The 25,044-nt window shown below is 40.0% G+C and overlaps 2 protein-coding genes and 1 long non-coding RNA gene across 3 annotated transcripts; 1 reads left to right on the top strand and 2 right to left on the bottom strand.

Moving 5' to 3' along the window:
* Positions 1–2,150: 2,150 nt before the first annotated feature.
* On the bottom strand, positions 2,151–8,611 carry LOC125788832 (uncharacterized). The gene is made up of 4 exons (XM_049472707.1): positions 8,367–8,611; positions 3,887–3,989; positions 3,663–3,802; positions 2,151–2,277 (listed from the first exon to the last, which is right to left on the bottom strand). Exons 1-4 carry the CDS (start codon positions 8,432–8,434, stop codon positions 2,151–2,153), a joined length of 438 nt encoding a protein of 145 aa, XP_049328664.1. The 5' UTR covers positions 8,435–8,611.
* Positions 8,550–24,780, bottom strand: LOC125788831 (ubiquitin-conjugating enzyme E2 E3-like). Its single transcript, XM_049472706.1, has 6 exons — positions 24,684–24,780; positions 18,170–18,294; positions 16,355–16,452; positions 10,676–10,812; positions 9,995–10,119; positions 8,550–8,558 (listed from the first exon to the last, which is right to left on the bottom strand). The coding sequence occupies exons 1-6, from the start codon at positions 24,778–24,780 to the stop codon at positions 8,550–8,552; spliced, it is 591 nt and encodes a 196-aa protein (XP_049328663.1).
* On the top strand, positions 16,607–17,503 carry LOC125788980 (uncharacterized). Its single transcript, XR_007429928.1, has 2 exons — positions 16,607–16,882; positions 17,385–17,503. It is a non-coding gene; the product is annotated as an uncharacterized LOC125788980 (long non-coding RNA).
* Positions 24,781–25,044: the final 264 nt, after the last annotated feature.

Genomic DNA, 25,044 nt, shown 5'->3' with positions numbered 1-25,044 from the left:
ACAGTAAAACAATGTATATATATATATATCAGTTATCACCTATATTTAAAATAATATAACAACAGATTATTGTTATTATTATTATTATTATTATTATTATTATTATTATTATATATTGGCATGTCTATTCTGTCATATATTTGTATTCTTTAAAAAATAATAATTTTTACGATGGTGTCCTTTTATTAAAGGAAAGTAATTTTATGTTTTATAGAGATTTTTGGCAGCAGTTAATATAAACGTTAGATAACTCAAATCCTTCCAGTCTGTTAGCAGAACAAAGAAGTCGTTGTTTTTATTGCAGTTTATTGTTTTATTATTATTGTTATGATTCATTGCTCTCATCGCTGACCTCGTGTGTAAAGCCGGTGTTGTGCTGAATTCAGAACCCCCGCCAGGAAAAGCACCCCCTCTCTCGGGAGCGTACACCCACGTCTTACTGGCTTTAACTTTAATTAGAAAATAGAAAAATACCCAAGATACAGTTCTATGCTACACTGACTCATAAGAAATAAGGAAAAATAAAAGTCACCTGCAGCCTCTCCTGAGAGGGGGTGCTTTTCATGGCGGGGGTGCTGAATTTAGTGCGCTTTCAAAATAAAAGTGGACTTGTGAAGAAAATCCTGCTGAAAAAACCTGAATAAGCAGGTGAAAATGAGACACACCACTTAATGACTGAATTCAGGTACTTTATTCAGTGCCTCAGCTGTATAAAATCAAACCCATAATAGTGCAGTGTTTTACAGACATGAGTAAAACCTGTATCTACCATTAATTAATCACAATCTACTATAATTTAATACATATTAATTATTAATTCCTCAAAATCTACTATGAACAACTCAGTATCCACTATCAATTACTTAGTATTTAGTATGAATTACTACATATGAATTACTAATTACTCAAAATCTACTATGACCAACTCAGTATCCACTATCAATTACTTAGTATTTAGTATGAATTACTACATATGAATTACTAATTACTCAAAATCTACTATGAACAACTCAGTATCCACTATCAATTACTTAGTATTTAGTATGAATTACTACATATGAATTACTAATTACTCAAAATCTACTATGAACAACTCAGTATCCACTATCAATTACTTAGTATTTAGTATGAATTACTACATATGAATTATTAATTACTCAAAATCTACTATGAACAACTCAGTATCCACTATTAATTACATAGTATTTAATATAAATGATTACATATCTCCTATTAATTATTTAAAATCTGCTATAAACAACTCAGTATCCACTATTAATTACTTAGTATTTAGTATGAATTACTACATATCAATTATTAATTACTAGTATCTCCTATTAATTAGTAATTCCTCTGGATATCTGCAGATATATGATTTATTACTCAGTATTGTAATGTAAATTCTGTATTTATGAAATAAATGTCATTTAGAGACCTTTAGGAATTGTGAACAACAACACACCAACAATTTAAACCTAAAGAAAATATTAAAATATTAATAAAAAAACAACAACAATTGTCTTTATACATGTCTTTATTTAGTAAATACACTACAGAAAATATATTTTCCCAACACACTGCTTATTAAAAAGCATGTCTCACTTAATAAAGAAACTTTAAGCATATTAAATCAATGATTTTGATTGATTTGACTGATTTAGATTTTTGCATGAGTAAATCTTTTATCTTAATTGCATTTTCTGCTAAATGTAGAAAGGAGCCACAGCATTGTCTTTATATCAGTGAATGTAAAGGATGAATCATTGCATAATATATACTAAAATAGTTTTTTAAACATCTAAAAAAAACCATACATATAAAGATACATATTAGGATGCTTATCACTATGCTTAGATTGTAATAAAAATGATACTACCTTAAACTGAGTTTGAATTAGCATTGCTAGCATTACAGCATTAGTATAATTATTTAAGATGTCTCTCAGACACTAACGTGAACACAGAAACTGATTTTTCTACAGAATTTTCTGCTATTAAAAAAGTAGATCTCCTGAGATCTCCTGTAATCACCACATACTTACTGAATTATCACACAAATGATCTGAACATCAAACAAACAAATAATCACAATTAAAGGCATAAGATATACAGTCATTTCTGAGATGCATCTGCTGAACATTTCTTCACACACTAATCTTCACTTTCCTTAATCTGTTCCTTTCTATAGTCCTGGACCGACTTTTTGATATGTTTGTCTTTTGTTAAGTCTGTTCTTCTCAGAGGTCTTTTTGCTGTATCCAGTGGATCCCATCTGAACCTAAAAAATATAAAATGAAACAATTAATACAGATTGCAAAATTGATTCTATGAAAGAAAATCAGGTAGGTTTTTTTTTTACAAGCAGATGGATCTTTGTGCACATTTAATTTGAGAATTGCAAGTGTTGACTGTTCTGTAGGGCTCAAAGAGAGGTATATTTATGTGTAATTAATGTGTTCAGCTATTTAAAAAAAAATCACAAATTTATTTTTCTATTCTCTTCCCCTTTTACATAAAAAAGTCAGAATCTTTCAGACTTCATGGTTCTTCCTCTCAGCAAACCTGGAACCATACTCTCTCCACCCCATACACTGTTCCACTGGCCACTTCAGAAAAAATGCACAGGTGCATCTCAAACAATTAGAAAATCATTAAAAAGTTCCTGTGAAACTCATATATCATATAGATTATTAAACATAGAGTGATCTACAGTCATGAAAAAGTTTGGGCACCCCTTTTAATCTTAATCATTTTTAGTTGTAAATATTTGGGTGTTTGAACAGCCATTTCAGTTTGATATATCTAATAACTGATGAACACAGTACTATTTCAGGATTGAAATGAGGTTTATTGTACTGAACAGAAAATGTGCAATATGCATTAAACCAAAATTTGACCGGTGTAAAAGTATGGGCACCCTTATCATTTTATTGATTTGAATACTCCTAACTACTTTTTACTGACTTACTGAAGCACAAAATTGGTTTGATAACCTCATTGAGCTTTGAACTTTGCACAAGGAGAAGCTGTATGGGAGAGTGATGTGAAAGAAGCCATTTCTGTAAGCACGCCACAAACAGAGTCGCCTGAGGTGTGCAAAAGCACATTTTCTGTTCAGTACAATAAACCTCATTTCAATCCTGAAATATTACTGTGTCCATCAGTTATTAGATATATCAAACTGAAATGGCTGTTCAAACACCCAAATATTTACAACTAAAAATGATTAAGATTAATAGGGGTGCCCAAACTTTTTCATATGACTGTATTTTAAGAGTTTATTTCTTTTATTGTTAATTATGGTGCACAGTTAATGAAATGCCAATTAAGATGCAGATTTCATTTTCCAGCAGGATTTGGCACACTGCCCACACTGCCAAAAGTACCAATTGGTCTTATATAATATTCTAATCTAAAACAGCAGTGATGAAAGCAGTGTTATTAGTCCATCAGTATTAGTAATGATTCCATTCACCTTCCTTCATGGTTAGTTTTTAAAATATAACGTAGCTGAGCTTTAGCAGCTTGAGTTTAGCTTGTGTGTGTGTCAAGAAAGTCAGCCTTAAGGTGTAAGACCTCTCTGATCACACTCACTTGATTAAAACAAATAACAATAAATAAAGAAAAATAATTCTATATACATTTTAAGGTAACTGTAAATACCTTGTCAGATACTTTTCTATGGCTTTGCGCTCGTATGTAAAGCCATATTTAGTTTTCACTGGATCCACAAACAGTTTGTTTGTCAAGTGGCATTTCAGATGAGGAGGTATCACAACCTCTGCTATTTCAGGAATGTATTTCTGAAACACAAAAAGTACCATTTTTTATTATATAAATGTTATGCATAAACTAACATGAAAAAGAGTCTGTACACCTCAATTTACCTTTTCTGCTTCATCCATCGACTGATTTGCATTGCTTTCAGTGTTTTTTCGAGCTTGTTCATCATACTTGTCCTTGCTGGACCTGTATTCTTCTGCAAGAACACTAAATAAACCAAAGACAATGTTTTTGTTTAAATAAGAGCACATGAACTTTTGTCAGTATTAGTCAGTAAAAAAAATCCTAAATGAATGATGCCTATCAATATTTATTAGCATGCTACACTTAATACATAACACATAATACATATACATAACATTATTAGCTGAAACTCCCATCCTGTCAGATTTGATCTCTCAAACAATAATCAGACTCTCAGATCATAATTATCTCAACAGTGCAAGGGATCGTTTACTGTCATTGATAGTAAAGAACAGCAATCAGGAACTCCTCTAAGCAGCTGCTGGTCATACTGATAATTACCAGAACTGATGAAACAGAACCTGAGAACTGACTACAAGAGGAAGGAGGTCCTAAAAATTCTGAAACCAAATCTTAGCAGGATAATGTAGCTAATAAGTCCAGATAGACAGTGCTGTCCCACTAATAAATAACACCTACAGAGGGACATCCAAAACCTTTTCCACTCAAAAATCAGCACAAGCTAAATGTTTTGTGTTCTCAACTTGCTTTTTGGCCATGGTCAGGTTTTTAGTTTTCCACCAATTAAATCCTTATGGCCATGGTGGTGGAGAGTTTAGGGTCCACCACCAATTGTTCCTGGAGCTGGTGGCACTGGTGCACTGGTCGCACACAGTAAGGGCTTAAGACAGGGAATGTGGGGTTAATGAGCATAGTGGGGGGCAGCGCTAGGCGATAGAAGACAGGGTTGATTTTGCGGAGAACCTTGAATGACCCAATGTAACGGGGGCAAGTTTCTGACATTCAACCCGGAGGGAGAGGTCCACCAACAGCTTTCAAAAGAGCCCTGTGTCCCCGTTGCCATGCCCTACGGCAACCTTGGATGACCAGTGCTGCTGATTGTACCCGTGTGTTCCTCCGGGTCCGGAAACATGGGTGGAGCATAGGCAAAGTGGCACTTAAATGGAGAAATACCCATAGATGAGTGCCGTAGTGTGTTATGGGCGAACTCTGCCCCTATAAGATGTTCAGACCTGGAGGAGGGTCTGGAGGCCAGACAGATAAGTGCGCTCAAGATCCTGGTTCAGTCTGGCCATTAGACAGTAAATTGGTGTCCTCGGTCTGAAACCACATCTCTGGGCAGCCCATGAATGTGAACCACGTGCTTAAGAAGTAGTTCTGCTGTCTAATTGGCAGATGGCAGTTTTGGCAATACTACCAACCTAGCAGCTTTTGAACAGTGGTCTACTATAACTAGTATCACAGAGTTGCCACGATAGATGGGCAGGGTGCGGGTCACTCCCATATGTGCAGCAAAAGGCAAGGCATGCCCCCACTGCATGACTTGCCTTCTGGTAGCACGGGGCACATACAGCTTTCCAGGGGGCACACCACCTGGATCTTGTTCATGTTGTAACCCACGCTGTGCATCATTCTCTACCCCCCACTAAATAGGGGCTATGATACATGCTTCTGGGAGGATGGTAGTTGGTTGTTGTTCCTGAGAGGCAGGCTCCCACTGGCAGGAGAGGGCATCCTGCTTAGTATTCTTAGAGCCTGGTCGATATGACAGGATAAAACCAAAAGGGTGAAGAAAAGAGCTCCCCTGGCCTGATGGGGGATAAGACCAGAACAGGAAAGAATGTTTGGCCCCCAGCCAGTGTCTCCACTCCTTCAAAGCGAGCTTAACAGCCAGCAACTCACAATCTCCCACATTGTAGTTGCATTCAGCTGGGGTGAGCTGAAGTTCCGCACAAAAAGAAATTGGCAAATCCCAGCAAGCATTGGACCAAACATAGAGATGTAGGGCGGGGTCAATCTGCCACTGCCCGAGTCTTAGCTGGGCCCATGCTCAGCTGATTGTGGGAGACCACAAGGCCCAAAAAGGACACAGACTGAGCATGGATCACAGATTTCACAGCTTCACAAAGAGAAGATTCTCCATAAGGAGCTGGAGAACTCACCTAACCTGGCCTACTTGTTCATCTACATTCTTACTGTAAATAAGAATATCATCCAAGTAGAAGAACACGGAGTGGTCAAGTGCCTCCCTCAATACCTCATTGATGAAGCGCTGAAAGACATCTGGGGCATTCATGAGCCCGAAAGGCATAACCAGGTTCTCGTAATGGCCTGACGGGGTGATGAAATCCGTCTTCCACTCATCACCTTCCTTGACAGGCACCAGGTTGTAAGCACTACACAAGTCCAGTTTGGTGAAAATGCTGGCCTGCTGTAGTGCTTCCAAGGCTGAGGTCATGAGGGGCAGGGGGGAGCGATCCTTGATCATGATTTTATTTAATTCACATTGGTCAATACAGGGCGTAGGCCTCCATCCTTCTTCACAACAAAGAAGATGCCAGCCCCTGCTGGAGATGTAGATGGTGTGATAAACCCAAGTGCGAAGGCCTCTTTGATGTAATCCTCCATTGCCTTGCGCTGGGGACCAGAAAGGGAGAACATGCAACCCCGGGGGGACATGTACCAGGTTGAAGTTTAATGGCAATGTCATAGGGCCGGTGTGGGGGCAGGATCTGGGCCTTCTTCTTGTTGAAGGCTTCCCACATGTCTCAGTACTCCCGTGGGACCTGGGAAAGATCAGGCCCTACCTTCCCTAGGGGTTTGTGCCACCTTTCTCGAAGATGAAGTGTTTGAGGGCAAGAGGCTTGGCACATGGGCCCCCAGGATAGCACAGACCTGGTAGACCAATTCAGGCGTGGGTTATGAGGAGCATTGATCAAATATGAAGTGATCTGCTCAATGTGCTGTCTGCTCTGCAGTGAGAGTGGTCGAGTTTGGTGTGTGACTACCCCGGGTTCAAGGGACCGCCCATCAATAGCTGAGATGAGCAAAGGGATGTCCAGCAAAACCAGGTGTAGTCTTAGGGTGCCGGCCAAGGCAGCGTCAATAATGTTCCCTGCAGCCCCCGAATCTATGAAAGCTCTGAAGTGTTCCTCTGAGGACCCCCACAACAGTGCTATCCAATTGTAGGATTAGATCGATTAGATCATCGAGCGACGTAGATCACGAGGGGCCAGCTCATCCTTTAGCTCCTCAGAAAGGCCCTGCTGAAAAGCAGCTAGTAATGCCACAAAGTTCCACCCGCTTTCCACCGCTAGGATATGAAACTCCATGGCATAGTCAGCCACAGACCTTTTCCCCTGACGTGTGTGCAGAGACGGGAACTGATATCTCCTCTGTGGACTGGGTGGTCGAATGTCGGAGACAGAGCTGTTGAAAATCCAGGGCCCGTCCAGTCAGGAGAGAGATCATTTAGGCCACCTTTACTCACTCAGTTGCAAAACGAGATGGCTGTTGCTCAAAAGCAAGGGAGCACTGAAGAAGGAAGCCCCAACATCCCCCAGGCTCTCCTGCATAACGCTCTGGGGTTGGCAGGTGTGGTTCTAGCCACGGGGCCGTGGCCTCTGTTAACACAGGTGCCACATCCTGAGCTGCAACCAAGGGGGAAGCAGGCACAGGCTGAGGGGGGGCAGGCACCTCCTGAGGGGCAGAGGCAGCTTGGCAAAGGGCCTTCGTCAGACCCTGCAGCTGAGATAGAATTTGCTGCAGGGCCTGCTCATGTCTGCCACTGGCAGCCCCCTGGCTGGTTAGGGCAACTTTAATCTGCTCCAAGTTAACCTGCTGCTCTGCTGGGTCCATAATTGGTTGCTTCAGTCTTCTAGCAAAAGAAGGTGTGGTGAGGGATAGTAGGAACAGTCTCAGAGGAGGGGGGTCAAAAAAGAGGTAGAAAACTAAAGAACAGCCCGGGGTAGGGAAAAAAAATTAACAAAATGGCTCCTTCAACAAAGGAGAAAAGGAAGCCACAGCTTTCCTTTCACAGATAAATTATTTATTTATGACTTTTTCCTCTCTCTTTGTTGAGAGGCAGAAAAAAAGGGGGGAAAGAAAGAAATGATGTCTCAGGGACCTGAGAGCTCGAAAGTATAAAGAATAGTAGCCTATTGGCCACTCACACCCACTCTCACACATACAATTACACAGCAACTGCTGGTCTGTGTTCTCTTATAAAGGCAGGCCAGAGGTGTTCCTGATTAGGCCTGATTGCTACCAAAGGCTGCCCAATGCCCCCCCTCTGGTGGCCTGAGGACGCCTAGCCCTGGAGCCACCCTTAAATTATTTAATGTTTTTGTTTTGGATATTTTGTTATTATTCTGTTTTTCACTGTTACAATGAACTTACAACTATACAATATTTGTGTATTTGAACAGGGATAAACTTACTTAAATCAGTCAAATATTCTTTAGACATATTCAAACATAAATGTATATTTAAAGTAAAATGTGTTAAATAGCAAGAAGAGTAATTATAAGTAATGATCAACCATTGGTATGATAAGCCTACAGTATATGAAGATAACAGTAAAATATGGAACAAATTCACCTGTCTAAAGGATCATTAGGCTCAGGAGCGATCAGGAGTCCGTAAACAGCATCCAGAATCTCCCGCATGGTGATCTGGGCGGAGTAATTACGATCAAATATGTTGTGGCAGATTCTTCCCACACTGTTCACGTTGCAGTGATAAATCTTCAGCACAATTAAGGATTTTCACAAGAACAAGGAACTAGGAGCTCTATATAGAGAAATATTAAATAATTGTAGAACTGGTTCAGGACATTACACAGCAAATGTACCAGTTCTGATATATAAAAAACAGAAGGTAGTTGCCAACAACTGTACAACAGTGAACCTTGGAAATAGTGTTTTATAAAATGTTGCCTGCCTGTTCAAAAACATTCAATTTAGTGTTCTCAAAAAACTCAGACCATCAGTAAAGTGTTTGTGTAGACAACAGACTGAAACTCAGAAAAATCTGTTTTTAATAAAGAAATATGTAAAAACAGGACGGGCCTTTAGATTGCTTTACTAGTAGTCCACCACAAAGCAAACTACTGGTTCACCTGTTTTTTATAGCAGTAAAAAGTGTAACTTTGACGTTTATTTAATTGAAGAGAGTATGAATCCAAGATAAAAACAGTTGGGAGAGTAAACTATTTACCACTTTAAAATGTTAGAAATCCTTCTCACGACATTTGAAGCCATTTCAGATTTGTGTTTTATCTCTTCAACTCTTATTTTAAGTTTTTTTGTTTCAGTAATTTTACTTATAAAAGAAAAACAGCCTCACTGTTCCCTTATTTTTGGAGGAGAGTGTAAGGCTCCATGCAAATATCAAGCAGCATGGTATGATGGTTACATTTTTAAAAAATTAACAAAACATATAAACAAATAATTTGTGTTTTTCCCAGTGAAGCAGGCATCAGTGAGCAAAGTTCACAGCCAGCCTTTGAACACAGGAATACAAAAATAAATTTTGCACATCAGCTGGGATGTTAAAAATGTTAAATGTTCAACATGTATTTTTATTGTAGTTTTCTTGTTGCTTTTTTTTAAACAAAAATACATTCAAAGTATTTAATTTGGTGACTGTGAACAAATTGCTAAAATGGAAGAAAACCTGCAGAAAACTGTGTTTGGTATTCGGCATGCAGTATTCATACTGTAGTGACCTTTTAAACAAAACGATCTAAAATGACTTAAGCCACCATAATTAGAAGAAGAGCTGGCGATAGCGGTTTGACTCGCTGTAGCGGGTATTATAACAAAGTCCATACCTTTAAAACGTTGGATATACCAATCCATTTATTGGTCTGACATCAGCAGTACATATTCCAGCAGTAGTTCCAGCGTTCATGGTCTTTAAATGTCCCGCTTTACACACACACCAATAGCGTTCACCGTGCGGTCAAAATACTGTTGACTTCCTCGCCAACTCCCCTTTCCCACTCTACCATACATTCACCTATAAACCTTGGCAGCGCCCCCAAGTGGAAAATGTCAATATAAACCAAAATTTTAAAGAAACATAAATAGCTCCAACACATACAATGGACACGCTTGTTTGATTTCTGCTTTGGGAACTTTTGTATTATAAATGCTTTTTCTTATTTTCATTTTAGTTTATCCTTAATTTAAAATAAAAGAAAAATCTGTCAGAAAAAAGGATACGGGTGTGAGGAATTTCATCAGCGGTGGTTTCACGGGGTATTCTGTCCCAAACTCACAATACAGCTCAAACACTCCGTTCTCATACGGTGTTTCAGGAGGACCCTGCATCAGAATCTTCCAGAAGGCTAAAAATTACAAATATAGAAACAAATCTACTATTAGACTAATTCTGAGTGATCTGTACCTCAGATTTTCATTGAGTTATCTCAATGAAAATCTGTTTAAGGTGACTGAACAAAAATATAAATGCAACACTTTTGGTTTTGATCTCATTTTTAATGAGCTGAATTTAAATATATAAGACTTTCCTATCTCAAATAAATGCCTTTTTCTCTCTAATTTTGTTCACAGTTGAGTCTAAATCTGTGTTAGTGAGCACTTCACCTTCGCTGAGATAAATCGTCCACCAATCACAGGTGTGGCATATCAAGATGCTGATTAGACACAGTGATTATTATAAAGGTGTATCTTGGGCTGCACACAAAAAAACACTCGCAACTAGATTACTGAACACCCACTAACAACATGCTGCCTTCAGGACAGTCTGTCTGTCTGTCTGTCTATATTTTGGAAAGGTATTTTAAGTAGTAAATCAGGATTCTCCATCATTGAAATGTTTAGCCTTTTTTTATTTTATTTTTTAGAAAATTATCTTGATCTTTTTATTTTTTAATTACTCACTGAAATCAGATTCTGAAGGTAGGACTGTGCAGTATGGATGAGGGTCACAGTGCAGACTCTTCAGCTCCTGCAAAATACGCTTGTCTTTCTCCAAGAGGCGTCCCAATCTCTGTTCCACAATCTGTCTCTTCAACACGCTGTACAAGAAAATATATTAAAACAGAAGTTCTTCTATCAGGACCAAGAGCGGCTAGGAGCAAAATGCTGATAAAACTTTACACTGTTAGTGACACCTGCACAATAGATAAACAGGTAATGGAAAAAATCTTTCTGAAAATATGTCATACCAAGTAACGTGTATATATATATACAGTGGATATAAAAAAGTCTATACATCGCTGTTCAAATGGCAGGTTTTTGTGATGTAGCAAGACAAATAGTTTGACTACTTTCATACCACTTATAATGTGACCTATAACCTGTACAATGCAATTTAAACACAAACAGAAATCTTTCAGGGAGGTGAAGTTAAAAAAACTGAGATAATGAGGTTGCATAAGTGTGGACACCCTTTTATAACTAGGGGTGTGGCTGTGTTCAGACTTAACCAATTACCTTCAAACTCACTTTAAATTGGAGTCAGCACACACCTGCTACAAAATAATTTCCAATTCATTGAATATACCATAGAACACAGTGAAGAATATCATCATCAAGTGGAGAAAACATGGCACAACAGTGACATGACCAAGTACAAGACATTTGCCAAAAATTGATGATAAGACAAGAAGAAAATTGGTCTAGGAGGCTGCCAAGAGGCCGACAGCAGCACTGAAGGAGCTGCAAGAATTTCTGGCAAGTACTGGCTGTGTAGTACATGTGACAACAATCTGCCGACTTCTTCATATGTCTGTGCAAAACAAACATCCAGAAAACATCTAAGCTCTACTTAATTTTCCAAAAATTCATCTGATATCTACCAAACGCATGTGGGAAAATGTGTTATGGTTTAATGGACGCAAAAACAACACTGCACGTCACCAGAAGAGCACCTTACCCTCAGTGAAACATAGTGGTGGCAGCATCATACTTTGGGGCTGCTTGTCTTCAGCTGGAAATGGGGCTTTATTCAGGGTGGACGGAATTATGAACAGTTTCAAATACCAGTCAGTATTGGCACAAAACCTTCGGCCTTCTGTTGAGGAACTTCATCCTTCAGCACAACAATGACCCAAAGGACACATCTAAATCAAGAAAAGAATGGTTTCAAAAGGCTTTAGAATGGCCCAGCCAGAGTCCAGACCTGAGGGCTGGGCACAAGAGATGCCCTCCTAATTTTGTCAGATTTGGAACATTTTTGCAAAGAAGAGTGGGCAAATATTGGCACATCAAGGTGTGCAATGCTGATAGGTTCCTACCCAAAAAGTACTGTAATAAAAGCAAAAGATGCCGCAACAATGTATTAGTTTAAGGGTGTGCATATTTATGCAACTATGTTATTTAAAGTTTTTTATTTTATATTTTTTCACTGTAGAGATTTCTGTTTGTGTTGCAATTGCATTGTACCGGTCATAGGTCACATTACATTATAGGTGGAAAAAGTTGTGAAATTATTTGTCTTGCTGTAATTTTTTTACATCGCAAAAACCTGCCATTTGAACAGATATGTATAGACTTTTATATATATATATATATATATATATATATATATATATATATATATATATATATATATATATATATATATATTATTATTTTGGGACAATATTTTGAAAAAGTTTCAGTAGTCCCTTGTTTTGTTTGGTACATTGTGTTGTTCTGATAAGTTCAGCTGAATACTGGGGGTGCAGGATGCAGGCAGATGATTTTTGAAAAAAATATAATAATAGAAAAGTAAATTTTAATAATGCATGCGTTTGTACTTATTTTTTACCGTTTTAACACAAAACCAGGGTTCTTGCTAGGGTTACCAACCGTCCCTTGAAATCTGTAATCGTCCCGTATTTGGGCAGTAAAATACGCGTTCCGTATTAAATTGATCCGGGACGCGATTTGTCCCGTATTTTTAAGGTGAGTTATTAAGGCGGGTGATTTGTTTCAGAAACACCGCTGCGGCGCTGCCCCTCCTCCGCTGGAGAACAGCCAATCCTTCTAAACAGAGGCTGTGACTCTCATTGGTCCTGACACGGAGACTCACAACCAATCAGAAGCGCAGCCTGAGCGGAGGAGGGGCAGCGCGTTCTAAATCACTCCCTCCCTATCACAGAAACAGTGCACTATTTACCACCGGTTAACACACAATATAGTGCACTATTCCTGTGATTTAGAACGCAGAGACCAGTGCTCACATACAGCGTTTAACAGCAGAAATGAGAGGCTGAGGAGGAGAATACAGGGAGTGGCAGCTGTGTCGAGGTTCCCTGTGCGATATGCGTCTCCAGAAGCTGATCTGGTATTAAAAAGCTCATTTGAAAGCATATATTATCTGTAAACTGCACAATTTAATTTCTTACATTAAAAATATTTATGTTATGAACAACATATTTCTGAATGAAACATACAGTACTGTGCAAAAGATTTAGGCACCTGTGGGAATTTCAGTGAAGAAAAAGCTTATTGCTGTAAGTGTTTATTAGCTCAGTAAAACACTTGTATTACAATGAATACAAACAGCTATTATACAAATAGCAGAGCTTTTACAGCCCTGTTCTCTTTAAAACATTTCCTAATCTCTCCTCATCTAAGTTTAATAGAGTTATTTCTCATTATATCAACACCTGGTTTGGTAAATTGGTAAAGCAGGTGAGCTGCTGATGGAACTGAATATAATATACACATGCTGTCTGAGGAGCATCCAGGAGAAATCTGGAATCTCTACACTTTGTTCTTCAGCTCGGCTCACAGGATACAACATACTTAGTTAAAAATGAGAATGTCTTTGTCATGTTTTACTGTATTTATGTTTATGTGCATCTGTTCATATGTGGTGCTTTTTCCCGGTAAAAACACTCATATTGCTGAGATAAATGGATTAGTGTAATTTACTTTGGTGCCTAAAACGTAAGCACAGTACTGTATATTATACATGTGGTTTGAATTAATCTAATATCAAAAGTGTCTGTCAAAACCTATTTTTTTTTCAACAAACTTAGTGTAACTGATAAATTATTTTATTTGTATTTTTTTATTAATTTTTTTTTTTTTAATGTGAACTCCACTAAAACCTTTTGAACTAAACTGAAACTAATTATCTGAAGCAAAATTGCGGTAAAAACAGGTTTTATATGTTGTATGTTTGTTTATTAGTAGATAATTTTGGTTCCTCCTTACCTTGTTGTAGCTGGGGCCCTAATTAGCGCTACACCTGCAGCAAGCACATGAGAGCTTTCGCGCTATTTTTAGCAGAAGCATAGTGGATGCTTGAACGGGTAAGACGTGTTTCTGTGGCTCTGATCCCTTAGTTTTAATGAATCTCTAAAATGAAATAATTATAAACCTGTACTATAAAGCAAGTGCTTAGGACTGTGTGTAAGAAATCTGAGCTGATATAAACGTGTGAAAACCGAGTTTTGGTGACTTTAGAGAAGTTTAGTTCAGCTTTTTTTTCCCCCACTATGTGTATGTAGGGGCTGATGAGAGAGCTGCTGCTTGCTGCATGTGCTAACTGTGCCCCGTGCTATATTTTGTGCAGGTATGTTCATGTTTTGTGCAATTTAATGAGTTCTACTGAATATTTTGAGGTCTTGTTGGTTCTAAAATATTATAATAAGCCACTATACGATCAGATGTTTAGCTTTTTACAGTAACTATTTTATATTAATATTATATATATTTTTATAAATACTATATACATATTTTTATCCTATATATAAGGTTTAGAGTAAAAAAAAAATCAAGCTTGTCTGTCCTGCATCCTAGCTCTGTGCTGGATCACATAGTATTTAGGGGTGGGAATCTTTTACTATCTCACGATTCGATTCGATTCCGATTTTGGGGGCCACGATTCGATTCAAAATCGATTTTTGATTCAAAACGATTTGATTTATAAAAATTTATTGAAAACTTATTGAAAAAAAAGCCTCCATAATATACACTGGTCCTGGAGCAGGTAATGTGTTACAAAAACAATAAAATGTGCAGGAATGTGGGTCTTCAGTGACAGAGGAATCACTGGGATATCACAATGACGTTAATGAACAATAAATAAATAATAAATAACACTGCTTTATTACCAGGCTACTAGCGGTGGTGTGTAGGTGACGCTGCTGGGCTGATGTGATGATAGCAGTGGAGCGCTAAAGTTCAGGAGCAGCTGCTGATTAACTAGTTAATTTAAGGTCGTTGTATTTCTTCAGAAAGGGGGCAGGAGGTGGAGAAATTAATTCATATGGTCCATTCCTTAATTCCTCTGTGATGAGGAGCTGAAATTAGCTCTGATTAGCTTATTGTATTTTTCCGTTCCGCCTTAAATGCTGCAGCCCGCTGCCACCTGTAGCGTTATTTAAGGTGGAACTGGAAAGTTAGCTAGTTAGCTAGCTAACAGTTACTGAAACTAACTACTAGCGATCTTTTTTATGCTTGTTATGAAGCATTCTGCCATAAAACATTAAAACTACACGTTAATCTAAGGTAATATAGTGCTTGTTCTGCCATCTTACCGGTGATTCTCATACACCTACGCTCTGTGTGGGTCTGACGGTAAGTTCAAACTGCAGCGGCCACGGTCGCTTTGGGCAGTGGGAGGCGGAGCGAAAAACGCTTCGTGCCGCTGCAGTGTGAACTTACCGTGAGGGGTAGGGCCAAGGGAAGAAATGGGATTGGACCTTAGAATCGATTTTGGGACATTTTAAATCGATTCTGAATCGTAGTAAATGAGAATCAAGATTCTTATGTGAATCGATTTTTTGGCACACCTCTAATAGTATTACTCCAAAGTTCTCTGTCCTGCATCTTTGCTCTGTGCTGTTTAATGTAGTATTACACCCCAGTGTTAGTCATATTATTATAATTTTTTATTGAACTATTTTGCATTTTTTTTGTCTTGAATATATATATATATATATATATATATATATGCTTATGTGATTTTATATATATAATTGTTATGAGGAGAAGCATAGTGGATGCTTGAACGGGGGCTGATGAGAGAGCTGCTGCTTGCTGCATGTGCTAACTGTCCCCCATGCTATATTTTGTGCAGAAATTAAATCTTCAGACCTCCAGTCCCTGTGTGTGTGTCTTCTATGTGGCGACGATCTGAAGTCTGCTACAGTAGCATACTGTTTCATGGTTTGGAGTTATATTATATAATTTACAGTACCCCCCCCCCCCCCCCCCCCAAAGCATATAAAACCCAGGGCCTGGAAGTTGCAGTGGAGGAGCTGGTGAATCTGGGCCAAAAAAAATTCCCAGAATCCCCAGCGGTAATCAGCACAGGAGACTGGTCAGTATTCCTCAAGATTGGGATTTCAGGTCTCACCTTTGGGCAACACTTAAATTCACAATCACTCCTTTAATACCAAGTACAACAAACAAATAACATAAATAAAAAAACATATCCTGAAAAACCAGAAAAAGCACGTCCATCAATAAATAAGAAAATATAATGAACCTGAATTTGTAATGTGCATTATGTGATGTTATGTAACATTTAATTGAAAAATTGAAAAGGTTTCTTGTAATATAATTGTACAATTATACTAAATAATGTGTTCTAAATTACAAAACACAAGTACTCACTTCTGAGTCATTGTCACTTTCTCGTTTATCTGTGGAGGCAGCTTTACTTCAGGTTTCTGATCATATGGGCGGGTGAGAAAAATCTTTTTTAAGTCCTCCTGGAAAAAATGTACAGAATAATTCAAGTCAGCAATATTGTATCATTTGAAATGTAACTATAGTTAGTCAAGAATTAAATACAAAATTAGCATCATAATTAGTGTAATTTTATACTCTTTACATATTGTAATGATTTATGATCGATGTAGACATGAGCTGCGGTCCAATCTGAAGGGAGCTGCCCAACTAGGCAGCATTTGCAGGCAGCATAGGCGCGCTCCCGAGAAAAGGACTGTCCCATTCGGAAGGTAGCATGTGCTGCCTACCTGGGCAGCTGCCTTATTTTACCCCAATTCTGAAGGCAGTGTGAGATGTATCCTTCACGGCGAAGGCAATCCCATGATGCATTTCACCAGCTCAGAGTTCCAGCGCTCAGATTTAAAAACATGGCGGACGGAGCCGGCACTGCGAGGGAGTTTCTGTACAAATGTAAGTAATTCCCTCCTGTATTTCCACTCACCGCTGCGTGGGTTTATCAAACTAGCATATTTTAGACTGTTTTAAGTTGTTTTCCAGTGTTGTTTTCGCCTGTACTTCATTTAATGTAAGACCTGACCGGCGGAAGCTACCGTTAGCTTATCGCGCTAATTTACCGGGTAAGCTAACGCGGATCTAGCCGACTTACAGAGTACCAAACGCGGCTGCAGCGCTGAGGAAACCCCCGCTAGGAAACAAAGATACCCTGGCCGTCCAGTATAAAAAGTTTTAACTGTTTTAAGTCACTGTTACGTATAACTAAGTGATTTACTGTGTAAATAGTGTAAAACTGTAGAATAACCTGTAATTCAGTGATTTAATGCGTAAACAGTTTAATTGTTAGAGGGAATAACTAGAGTTACCTGTAACTGAGTGATTTACTGTGTAAATAGTGGAATTATGAGCGCGATCTCCATAAACCGCTGTTACTAATTCAGATTTATTTTTTCCACAGGGATGAACGTGGGCCGGGGAAGGTGAACTCTGGTCAGACCGGCTGGAGGCAGCGTTAGCTCCCTTTATGAATATATATTTTTTTCTTTGAATGTAATAAAGTTTTCTCTCTTAACATTATTATTTTTGCTTGTTGTGTTTTGTATAGTCACTATGCTTATTGTAGTATCACATCTCAACTAGTGAGTATGGGTACATTTTAAAATTGAAAGTTTATGAATCATGTTATGTTTGTGTTTTATGCAACTAAAAGGTAAAGATAAATTAGCTGACTGTGTATGAATGTACTATTGTGTGAAACGTAGCTTAGTTTGATAATTTAGCTCTGATGGCTCATACAACATATTTATTATATTATGGTTTCATTACTCATGCATTTCTACGAAGCATCTAATCAAAAATAAATTAAATACATAAATAAAACTGACCATACTCTGAGAATGAAGTGAGGAAAAGTGTATAATTAAAGTAAATCATGAATATTTAAATATATGTAATATTTGGATGAGTAAAAGAGAAATAGCTGCCGCTGCATTGAGATTTATCCCGAGGTAAGTGATCATTAACTTTAGTTATTTATAAACAAGCTCACGGGCACAGCGCGCTAGACGTGATGACGTATGCTGACTCCAGAGCGTGTCCCGAACGCGCTGCCTTATAAGATCCCTTATGGGTGAAAATGCTGCCGAACGAGGGAGCTGCCTTTGAAGGCAATGACTACCTAGGCAGCTCCCTTCAGATTGGAACGCAGCTTATAACTTCATACACAATACATTCATCACATACCGTAGTCGTGATGGAAGATATATCTATGTGTGGTTTCTCCTCCCTCTGCTCCATGGACAAAACCGTTTCCATCTCAAACAGCTGCAAAGCATCTTTAGCAGTCTCAGGTTTAAAACAGCATCCTCCTTAAAATAAAATGATTTTATACAACTTATGATTTTATATATAATAAAAGCTTAACTTACTAAATTTAAGATGATAAAATTAACCTGTGACATTGCTGATCCCATGCAGCACCGTGTTTCCCCCACCACCAATAATCACAGCATCAACAACGATGTTTAACATCACCAGTCTCCTTGCAACATCAACTGGGCTGGATGCTGATCTGTGATTTTTTTTTTAGGACAGAAGAAATACACTAGCTTAGCAATATATGTAAACTGGAAATCACTGCATGAGCTCAGGAAGACAAAGATTGAAAAAAGTTGTAAACATGAATGTAGAGAATGTTTAATGTCTGAGCAAGGGTAATGTAGAGTAATCAATTTCAACATATAAATGCAGCAAAATTAAAGGAAAGTAAGTAAAGAAAATGCTGTCACTCATGTTTAATAGCTAAGCTAGCATTCTTGCTTGGTTTGCCCGACAACATGCAAGCTAGCTAACAAGCAAACAACCAACCGAACAAGATGCTCCTTTAGTTCCTTTGTAGGTTTTTCATATTGTTTTTTGAAAAACTAACACCACCACATAAAAAACATAAACACATATTAAATAACCTACCTAGAATTAGGAGGTGCTACATATATACTTTTGCAGCAATGTTATTACAAATTATCACAAACAAAAATTGTGGTTTTGTGAAAAAAGTAAGGTTCTGGTCATATTCTGATTTTTCTTTATTGCTGAGTAGTTAAAAAATTGGACTCTCAGTGAACTGCTTGCTAGTCTTGTCCTAGTTAGCAGTCCGCAGGTGTGTGATAGCTAGCTAATGCTAATATTAAACATTAGCATTGTGATAGAATGGACTGAACAGAGAGACTACCGATGCTTTCACACCTGCCCTGTTTGGTTAAGACATTGAGACTTTTCAGTTTGATGCAATTCAAACAAGACTTGTCAAGACTTGTCACAAACCAGAGTCTAAATACATAGATGCAGCTCACTTACAGTAGAAGCATTTAAGAGTAAAGAGTAAAATTTGTATGTATCCAAGATGGCGGCGCGTGCACATACAGCGCCTACTCTCTCTCCAGAGGAAACAGCATTTTCGTGTTTTTTGTCCCCTAAGTCGCAGTGTTTTTGTAAGCCTTTGTCGTGCGTTCACGTCCTGAAGCGCACCTACAGCCGTGAGTTTCTGCTTGGAGTCGGCAGAAACTCACTTTTGGAGTTAAACCGCGGACTCCGAGAAGAACTGCGAGTCTGCGGCGTGCTCCGGACACCCGCACCCCCACCGCTGCAGCTCGCCCACAATGGAAGCGCCACAGGCGGCAGGCGAGTAGGCAGAAGCGGGGTAAGCGCGGGGGTATCCGAACGAGGCTAGCAGCTAGCCCACACAAGCCAGCTATCCCCACCATGCTTTTGGCCAATGTACGCTCTCTGGACAATAAACTGGACTACATCCGCTTACTTCAGTCAACTAACTCAGAAGACCGTGAGAGACTGTTGTGTTTATGTTTTCACTGAAACCTGGCTCAACAACAGCGCCCCGGACCACGCCGTTCAGCTGGAGCGGCTAGCATGCTATCGGGTGGATCGCGCGCTAGCTGACGGAGGTAAGAGCCGCGGCGGCGGGCTCTGTGTTTACATCAGCGATGCTTGGTGTCGGAACGTTGTTGTGGTCTGTAAACACTGCTCACCGGTAGTGGAACTGATGATTATCAAATGCCGTCCGTTCTATCTACCGAGAGATTTCTCCGCCGTGCTGATCGCTGCTGTTTACATCCCTCCGACCTCCAACAACAGCGTGAGGAGTGAAGCACTGAATGAACTGTACCAGTACATCAGTGAGCAGCAGACAGCGCACCCAGATGCTTTTCTCATTCTGGCTGGAGATTTCAACCATGCAGACCCAAAGAGTGTGTTTTCTGGACTTTTTAACCACATAGACTTTCCAACCAGGGGAAACAACATATTGGACCAGGTCTTTACTACACACAGAGGAGCCTACCGAGCCTCCCCCCTCCCCCACCTGGGAGCCTCTGATCACCTCACCATTATGCTAATGCCAGCTTACAGACCACTGGTTAAAGTCACCAAACCAGTTCTGAAGCAGGTACGAGTGTGGCCAGAGGGTTCCTCAGAGGCACTTCAGGACTGTTTCAGCACAACAGACTGGAATATGTTCAGAGAGGCTGCCACCCATAACAACTCCACAGACATTCAGGAGTACACAGAAACTGTCTCTGCCTACATCACCAAGTGCACTGATGATGTAACCAACCTCAAGACCGTCACTGTTCGAGCAAATCAGAAACCATGGCTGACAGGAGAGGTCCACAAGCTCCTGAAGGCTAGAAATGCAGCCTTCAGAATAGGTGACCAGGCAGGCCTGAGGACAGCCAGGACCAACCTGTCCCGCGGGATCAGGAAAGCTAAGAGGCTGTACTCAAAGAAGATTTCCCAATGCAGGGTATCCAGTCTATCACAGGCTATAAACCACATCCACAGACCTGCGACAGCGACACATCTCTGCTGAACGACCTGAATGGGTTCTTCGCAAGGTTCGAGCCACTCAACAACACACCCGCCCAGAAATCCATCCTTCCTCCTGGTGACCAGGTGCTGACGCTGTCCCCAGACAGTGTGAGGAGAGCATTCAGCAGGATCAATGCTCCGAAAGCTCCTGGGCCTGACAACATTCCTGGTCGTGTGCTGAGAGACTGTGCCTGGGAACTCGCAGAGGTTTATACTGACATCTATAACACCTCTCTGAGTCAGGCTGTGGTTCCCACATGCTTCAAAGCCACCACCATCATCCCTGTCCCAAAGAAGGCATCGCCATCCTGTTTCAATGACTATCGTCCAGTTGCACTCACCCCCATCCTCATGAAGTGCTTCGAACGACTAGTCATGCATCACATCAAGTCTTCGCTCCCCCCCTCCCTGGACCCCTACCAGTTTGCATATCGGTCAAATCGCTCGACCGATGATGCCATCTCCACTGTTCTCCACTCAGCCCTCACACACCTAGACAAGAAGAACACCTACGTCAGAATGCTGTTTGTTGACTTCAGCTCAGCATTCAACACAATCGTCCCCCAACAGCTCATACACAAACTGGACAGTTTGGGGCTGAGCACTTCCCTGTGCAACTGGCTGTTAGACTTCCTGATTCGAAGAATCTCTCTCTGAACACAGAGAAGACCAAGGAGATTGTTGTGGACTTCAGGAGAACTCACACACAGCACACACCTCTGTCCATCAACGGAACTGCTGTGGAGAGGGTGAGCAGCACCCAGCTGGTGAACTTGCGCTGTTGAGCGGAACTATTTAACAGGCTCACACTAGCCCATCGGGAGAGCGGAAGTGCAGGACCAGGGATGCCGTACGCGGACGCGGTTGTGGGCTCTCACCAAACACACGGCAGTGGAGAAGCGGAGCGGAGAGCTGACTGAGAATGACTCGCGCTGACTGAACTGGGATTCGAAGGAATCGAGTGGCCGCTGGTTGAATCACTGATCGAGAAGGTGAATCGGTGAGGCTGTGTTGGCTGGGGGAAGGGTGTGGATTCGACTCACCCTTCCACAAAGTTAAGTTTCTATTCTGAGTCAGTTCTGAACAAGTTGCTGTCTGTGAGAAACGGAGCGGCTTTCTGTTCATGTTAGTGTTTGCCCTGTGTCTGCTGCAGCGCGCTGGGAAGCCACGTGGACCTGCCGGTGTGTATGAGAACGTGAGAGACTCTATTGCAGCGGCGTTTGTCTGCTGCAAGAGGCGTTGTGAGGAGAAGGAAGGGTGAGAACGCTCACCCTTCCCTAAGTTAAGTGCTATTTCCCCCCCATATCTTGAGAATTCTACTCACTAGTATTAGTTTAAGTACATTTTATGTATTTTTGGTTTATTGATTTTGTTTATTTTAAATTAATAATAATGTAATTTTTTTTTCACTCTGGCTTCTGGTTTCATTTAATTTGCTATTTACTTATTATTTTTGTGAAGAGTGTGTGGGTTTTTGTATATTTGAAATTTGGGGTGATTGAGTGTGCAGTGGTGTGAAGGCGTGACTATTTAGTGTTTTACCAGTTCTAGCCAGTAGAGATTGGTTCATTTGTTATTTTTGATTTATATTTATTTATAGTGGGTTCAAATATTTTGGCCAAATTCCAAATTATAAAATTTAGTGACTGCTTTTGTTTCTTTCTTTGCTTCTTTTTTTTGGTATCTCGTCAGTGGTGAAGCCAACAACAGACTAAGTGGACTGTGGACTGTTTTTACTTCCCTCCTTGAGCTGCTGCCAAGGTTTTGGACTTCTGCATGGACTTCTGGAGTTCTGCAAAATCTTATTTCTTAATCTCTTTTAAGTAGATCTTATTTTTCCATTGTTCAATAAATGATTGTGAAACGTATACCCTCTCCAGTGTATTACTGTTGGCTTTACTGATCCCAAAGGTGTATAGGTTTTTTTAATTGGGTTAGGAGATATTTTGGCCCATTTTTAAACTAGGCTGTGACATGTGCACGTCACAGAGGACCTCTCCTGGAGCACCAACTCAGCATCACTGGCCAGGAAGGCAAACCAGCGTCTCTACTTTCTCCGCAAGCTGAGAAGAGCTGGAGCCCCCACCCCCATCATGACCACCTTCTACAGAGGGGCCATCGAGAGCATCCTGACCAGCTGTTTCACCGTGTGGTACGGGGCCTGCACAGCATCCTGCCGCAGGACCCTCCAGCGCATTGTGAGAGCAGCTGAGAAGATTGTTGGCACCTCTCTCCCCTCCCTTCAGGACCTGTACAGCTCCCGCCTCACGCGGAAAGCCCTCCGTCTGGCAGGAGATCCCTCCCACCCACTACACAGCTTCTTCAGCCTGCTGCCATCAGGGAGGAGACTGCGGAGTCTCGGGGCGAGGACCAGCAGACTGCGAGACAGCCCCATCCATCAGGCTGTGAGGATGCTGAACTCTCTTCCTGCTCTACCCCCCATCCCAATCCTGCCCCCAGCACACACTCACTCAGCATCCTGACCCCCCCACTAATAAAGTACTGAAACTCTGCACTATAATGCACAAAGTACTGGTCCCTTCCTACACACCCAATATCTGATATACTTGCACTGTCAATACACACTTTAATTCCCCCAAAAGGTTCGGGTTCTATTAATACTGTCATCCCATCTCAATCACCATCAATATTGCACTATTGTCTTACGTATGTTTATTGTGTCTTGTTCTATTGTACATATACTGTCTCCCACTCTTTTATATTATATATCTTTTTTTTTACTTATATTTATATATCTATTCCTCCCCCACACTACTGCACCTTGTTTTTGTCTCATGTATGTCTATTTGTGTCCCTGCTGTATTGTACTCATAGTGTCTCCCATTCTCTTTTATTATATCTATTATCTGTACCTGCTGTAAAATTGGGAAGGAGAGTAACGTAATTTAATTCTCTGTATGTCCTGTACATATGCAGTACTGACAATAAAACTACTTGACTTGACTATAATTTGTCTCCATGTTTGTTGTGTTTTCAGTTGTTAATTTAATGTGAATCTGACAGTTGTTATTTAAAGTGTATTAGAATCCAGCATCACCAACAACAACTTACCTATTATCCTCACCATCAGTTAAACAGATAATGCGACATCTGCAGTCTGGAAACTTCGCTTTAACTTGAGTGAATTCTTGAATTCCATGACTCAAGGCATCATACAGTTGAGTGTTGCCCCTTGCCTGTAGACCATGGACATGTTCCTAAAAAAGACAGAACTGATGTTAGAAATGTTTGTTTTATCATGATATAACAGTGTTAGAAGATAGACCACACCTCAGTTAACCTGAACTCCTCCATAGCTCTATATGTAGTGGAGAGGAATTAGTGCCAAATTGAAAAGCAAACAGTACAGTGGAAAGATTTAAATATAATCCACAAAATGCATTGCTTTTACACTCTTAACATGCAGAATACAGTGCCAAAATGAAAGGCAAAACATTACATTTTACTGCACTTGATCTCTTTATTGTCAAACAATATACAAGAATTTACATTTTTAAAACCAAATGCTGAATTTGTGTCAGAATTGCACGTAAAATGCAATCAACTCAATTACACTGTATTCCACTGTGACGCTGTCAATGTTCAAAATCACAATGCACAGGGTTGCATTTCCTCTAGCAGCACCGCGGAGTTCGTGCGAAAATGAAATGTAATCACTGTCCAATTAGAACCCACTACTGAACTTGGGGCAGGGCTTAGGACAGGATATAAGAGGACATAAACACTGTAATTCTATAAATGAAGGCTGGCACAGTTACAGACTTTTTCAGAGTTTGGCTTGGTTCTCACGCTTTGGGGCGTATACACTGGCCTTTTCTCCAGACCCTGGTCTGTTTTTCCAGGGCTTTGGTACGATTGGTCCAGTGTGAAAGCTGCTTTTGAGCCCAGGAGCGATCCGTCCAGAGTACCGATCTCTGGTCAGTTGTCTGGGGCTCGTTGGTGTAGACCATGTCGGGTGTAGAAGCTATCCTAATCGTGGAGTGATGTGGGTGTTAAACATTTTTAACATGACACTCCCCCCTATATTGAGTTTTACTGGTTTCTCAGCCTGTACCAAAAACAATGTAGTGTGACATACAGTACAATATAACTGTAATAAAGAAAGACTGAAAAACAAAAATTACCTTAAAAGTTTCCATGTTCTCTGCAAAGGTATGAAGAGTTTTCACTTTAGAGTCAAATTTAATCAGGCTGATCACGTGGTGAAAATCATA

The sequence above is a fragment of the Astyanax mexicanus genome, unplaced genomic scaffold, assembly GCF_023375975.1.
Source record: "Astyanax mexicanus isolate ESR-SI-001 unplaced genomic scaffold, AstMex3_surface scaffold_31, whole genome shotgun sequence".
Classification (NCBI taxonomy): Eukaryota; Metazoa; Chordata; class Actinopteri; order Characiformes; family Acestrorhamphidae; genus Astyanax; species Astyanax mexicanus.
Note: the sequence above shows the minus strand (reverse complement) of the source record. Positions and strands in the feature narration are given on the sequence as shown.

Bases quoted from the DNA above. Each gene is read 5' to 3' on its own strand.
- LOC125788832 (XM_049472707.1), bottom strand. From the start codon at position 8,434: ATGCGGGAGATTCTGGATGCTGTTTACGGACTCCTGATCGCTCCTGAG. The intron at 3,990-8,366 runs GTGAATTTGTTC...TGGTTTATTTAG, and splicing joins CCTAATGATCCTTTAGACAG to TGTTCTTGCAGAAGAATACA. The intron at 3,803-3,886 runs GTAAATTGAGGT...TTTGTGTTTCAG, and splicing joins CGATGGATGAAGCAGAAAAG to AAATACATTCCTGAAATAGC.
- LOC125788831 (XM_049472706.1), bottom strand. From the start codon at position 24,780: ATGGTCTACACCAACGAGCCCCAGACAACTGACCAGAGATCGGTACTC. The intron at 18,295-24,683 runs GTACCAAAGCCC...TTTTATTTTAAG, and splicing joins GCTTTCACACTGGACCAATC to GAGGATGCTGTTTTAAACCT. The intron at 10,120-10,675 runs GTGAGTAATTAA...TGTAATTTTTAG, and splicing joins ACCTTCAGAATCTGATTTCA to CCTTCTGGAAGATTCTGATG.